We start from the raw sequence: 4557 nt of genomic DNA, 5'->3' as shown, positions 1-4557 counted from the left end.
GCCCGCCGCTCATCCGCCGCACGGGGCCCTGCCCCGTCCCGCCTCCGACCACTGCCCGGCCCAGCCCGGTCTGACCCGCGGGCGCAGGGCGGCGGCGGGCGTAAGGACAACGCGGGTCAGGGAGGCGACGGCCGCAACAGTAACGCGGGGGGCGAGGCCTACGAACACTCGAGTGCGTTATGACGTCGCGGCGGCAGCCGTAGCGGGAGGGGGCGGGGCGGTTCCAGCTCCGAGCGGCCGTTACCCGCCGCCCCGGAGCTGGAGGCCCCGCCCCCCTCCCAGCCGAGCGCTGGTGCAGTGTGCGGGAGCTCGGGCCGGGAGCGGGCGAAGGGTGCGCTCGCTCGGGCCCTGGCCCTCCGAACAGTTGCCTTATAGTAGGTTTTAAAAGAATGGTCGTCTAGTAACAGGTTGTAACGTCTTATTCTCCATTGCTTAAGACCCTAGAATGGAGTCAGTCCAGGCCTCATGCGACCTAAACAAACATATTTGGGAGACCTCCCTACCACTCCTTTTTCAAGCTCAGCCTGTTCGTGCCCGCAATAACACCCTGTCAGGCACCATTTCTAGGTTGCAAAGCATTAGAATAAACTTTAAAAACGGATTCTCCTATAAAGGAGAAAAGGGGAAACCACCACTTTTCCCTTGCAGGTGGGCAGTTGGAGCCCGCAAGGGGCTGTTTGGGGTCCCCCCCCCCGGTCCAACAGAAAGGGGGCACAGCAGGGCAGGAGTAAGGGGCAGTGGGTCACGCTCAGCACTCTTTACAAATGGGCTCTGGTACAAAAAAGATTGAAAACTACTACGTTAGGGATTGATGCAACCCCTCTGAAACCCTCACAGACCGCTGTAGCCTCCTGAGTACTATATATGCCTGGCACCTGCCCCACCATGGAAAACATCTCTTACCACAACACTCAACTTCTTCAGTGTCACTGTCCAATAGTATTTATTCCACGTTAAGACAGTAACCAAGTTGAAAAACCACTTCAATTTGGTCATGTTTTTAGGGTGATCTTCTCCCCAAACCTTTTCTACTTGTGTAAAACAGCACCTCTTCATTTTTTTCTTCATGGTACCAGAGCTATTATTAACGAAGTTCAGCTCTGGCTTTCCTTGCATGTGAGATTACCTATAAACATATTTTACCTATACAGATGCTTTCTGCCATTTTTATTTTTCATAGACAGTAGGGCTGGAAGGGACCTCAGAAGAACATTAAGTCCAACCCCCCGCCCAAAGGGCAGGAAGTCAACTGGGGGTCATAGGATCCAAGCAAGATAAGCATCCAATTTGCTCTTGAAGGTGTTCAGTGTAGGTGCTTGAACCAACCCCAATGGCAGGCTGTTCCAGACGTTGGGGCCTCGGACAGGAAAGAAATTCTTCCTCATGGTTGACTATATAGGTGGCATTGTGCACCATTGCTCAATTTAATACCATAAACGCCAAAATTCAAATTGGTCACGGTACAAAGTGATATGAAAATTTTGAGCCAGACAGAACAGATAAACACAGCATGATTTTCTCTGCTTTCTTCCCCTTCCTTTCACCGATTAGCTTTACCCACCCAAGTTATTCATTTGTTCTTTGCAAAATAGTAACTTCTTCCTTACCCTGATAGAATGAAACATTGCTATTTTTCCCTTAGTCATCAGAAAAAGAAGCCTGATGCCTTTGTTTAAAGCTGGTAGAATTAAATTTTTACATAAAATGAAATTCCAGCAGATGGTTTCTACTCTCAAATTTTTTAAATGCCGTTTGTGTAAATACAAGCGACAGAAATGTTTTTCGTTTCTATGAACAGGAATAGCACACTTGGATTTTGTATAATACTGTATGTATGCTAGGTAAATGTATTAAAAAGTGCTGGAATGCCCTTGCCTCTTATCTAAGGGATTCATCACTCATTTTGAGAATGGGAAAATGAGGGATATCTGCCATCTGTCCTTGGTTTACCACAGGGGTGGTCCACCTGTACTATGAATGTCATAAGTGGCACAGGCAGCCTCCGTGCCTGGTACATGCCAGTCAGGAAGGGGACAGGCAGCACAGCAGCAGAAAGGGCAAGAACCAGAAAGCAAGGCAGTAGATCAGGCAGGGATTTGCAGGGAAGGAAGCAGAAAGCAGAGCAGCACATCAGGCAAAGAACACAGGACCAGCACAAAGCAGAGCAGCAGACTGGGAAAGAGAAAGAAATCCTAGCAGCACTTGGGGAGGGTGTAGGGATAATTTGTGGCATGCTGGCCAAAAAGGTTGGTAGCCATTGGTTTACAATAGCACGCCAACCTTTAGTTTAAATTCCAAGCAAGATAGGCAATACTGCTGATGTAAGAGCTTACTAAAAAACCAGAAAAAAAAGCTGAGATCCAGGCTGAGACAGTTATAAACACAAAAGCATCATGTAAGAGTGCAGCCTGACACTTGTAGTGATAAAAGTTATAATTAAAGACATGCCATCTAAAAGAGCATACTGAGGAAGCTGGGAATTGGGAGATGGTTCCTAAATTCAGTTGTTTTCAACTGGGGTCCTGTAGCAGCAGCCAGGTAAAACTACCCTGTGCACACTCCTGCTGTCTATGCCACAGTCCTTCCCTAGCTGTGCAGTAGGCATGGGGCAGCTTTATCAGTTGAGAAGCACTGAAGTATGTTGAAGCAGGACCAATAGCAGTTCTCAGCCAGGAGATCCTGCCACATTCAAAGAAGTAGAGGAGGGGCACTGTGACTCTTAAACATCACAATGTCCAGTCATTTTTCCCTGTCTGAAAGAAAGCATCTCCAGCTCCCCCATGGTTATATTGGGACTCTATATACAGAATTGGGGGTGGGGGCGAAGAGGAGTAACAACTGTCACAGAATATAAAGAGCTCTAAAGACACTACACCCTTTCATATCTAAGCCAGCTTTAGTTAGATCCAACTGAGTTCCTCCCAGATGGGAGGTGTGGGATGGCTGCCAAAGCCCTCTAGCTTCACAGGCCATGTTGCTACCCCCTGCTCCAGGTAACCTGTTCCAATGCTTGACCACCCTCATACTCAGTTCCTCCTCATCTCCAGCCTACATCTTCCCTGTTGCAGCTTGAAGCCATTGCTCCTAGTCATGTCCCCTGTGGCCACATCTCCATCCTTTATAACTGATGTTCAGGTATTTGAAAGCCTACCAAATCCCCACCCCACCCCCTCAGACTTCTCTTCCCCAAATGAAATAACCCCCTGTCTTTCAGCCTTTCCCCACAAAACAGATTTCCCAAGCCTCCAATCATTTTTGTCACTCTCCGCTGAACTCTTTTCAAGCTATTCATTTCTTGTTAATAATTACTAGCATATGCATATATTTGTAAAGAGAATGCTGTACAAGAAACTTGTTTCTTATTTGCTTTTGTACCCCCTGTATAAGATTAATTTTTATACAAAATGTTTTCTACTTCTGCATGAAAAGCAACCAACATTTTGGGCACCACTGCAAATTACATCTCAGTGACATTCACTCTAAATTACATATAGTGACATTTTATTGTCATTTGAAGTATTCATTTCTATGCACAGTGAATTACATAACTGGAAAATGCATATGATTTCTTTCCAGATTGTATAATTTATGACTGTGCTGCTTCTAAGCAGTTTTTGTTATTAGGTTATTAACATCTGAATCTCCCTAGTATTACATGAACCATTTATTTTCTGAACTACTTTTTCCGTGAGTTGCAATACAGATGACAATGAGATGTAGTCAAGCATATGTTTTCATGAAAGACGCAGAGATTATTTACAAGTTTATGACAAAGTTAGTTAAAATATACATAAGTTTAAGGGCCTGCCTACTCAGTTTTAGAGCAGGAACCTTGTCTAACATTTTCATATACCCGTTATAAGAAAATTACATTTTACAGTAACATTATAACATGTATAATTTGGGAATTTAAAATTACAAAAATTGGAAAACTGATTTCAAACGAAGGTGAACCCATTTAAGCAGCCAGGCTAATAAAGTAATTTGCACACACAGGATTAAGTAACAGTTTACCTCTGCCAGTCCTCATAAACCTTTGTTTCCAATCTAAGAAAAATTTCAACAGTTCTCTTGAACACACTTCTTTTCAACTGACAACACTCATTAGTGGTAATGAGTGGAATATGGCTGTTGGCTCTTGTTATCAGTCAGCACAACCACTCCTTATCTTAGTAGTCAGGTCTCTAGAAGAAAAGATCTTGCTTGCATGAGTAAGCTACTTTGAGAAATTAAATCTGGTTAGTGAAGCCAACAAAATACTGGACTTGAGAGGCCAAGCCTCCACTGGGGCTGCAATTTCTAGAGTTGTATTCTCTGAAAAATATTTACTTTATCATTTGCAGTCCAGGAGTTCATTTCTTGAATCCCCTCAAATTGCTTTACTCTCTTCAAAACAAGCAAGCCCTTCTCTCTCTCTCTACCAATTTTCACCTTTCCCGTTTAGAAATATAAGAGGAACAAATGACAAGCACAGCAATGTGCAGAAACTAGTTTAGAAGGTGGCCATTGGGCTGGATTTGAAAGATCAGCCAAGAACACCAAAGTTGTTGTTGTTGT

General features: G+C 44.5%; 1 protein-coding gene across 1 annotated transcript in view; it reads right to left on the bottom strand.

Moving 5' to 3' along the window:
- The window catches only part of LARP1B (La ribonucleoprotein domain family member 1B), an 86665-nt gene extending 85597 nt beyond the window's left edge, over nt 1–1068 (bottom strand). Inside the window, exon 1 of the mRNA XM_019521828.1 lies at nt 917–1068. Within this exon, the coding sequence (XP_019377373.1) occupies nt 917–1068 (152 nt within the window). The remainder of the gene's footprint in view (nt 1–916) is intronic.
- Nucleotides 1069–4557: the final 3489 nt, after the last annotated feature.

This window comes from Gavialis gangeticus, unplaced genomic scaffold, assembly GCF_001723915.1.
Source record: "Gavialis gangeticus isolate Ggan-Ray unplaced genomic scaffold, GavGan_comp1, whole genome shotgun sequence".
In the NCBI taxonomy this organism is placed as follows: Eukaryota; Metazoa; Chordata; order Crocodylia; family Gavialidae; genus Gavialis; species Gavialis gangeticus.
The sequence above is the reverse complement of the archived record's forward strand: the minus strand, read 5'-3'. Positions and strand labels throughout refer to the sequence as shown.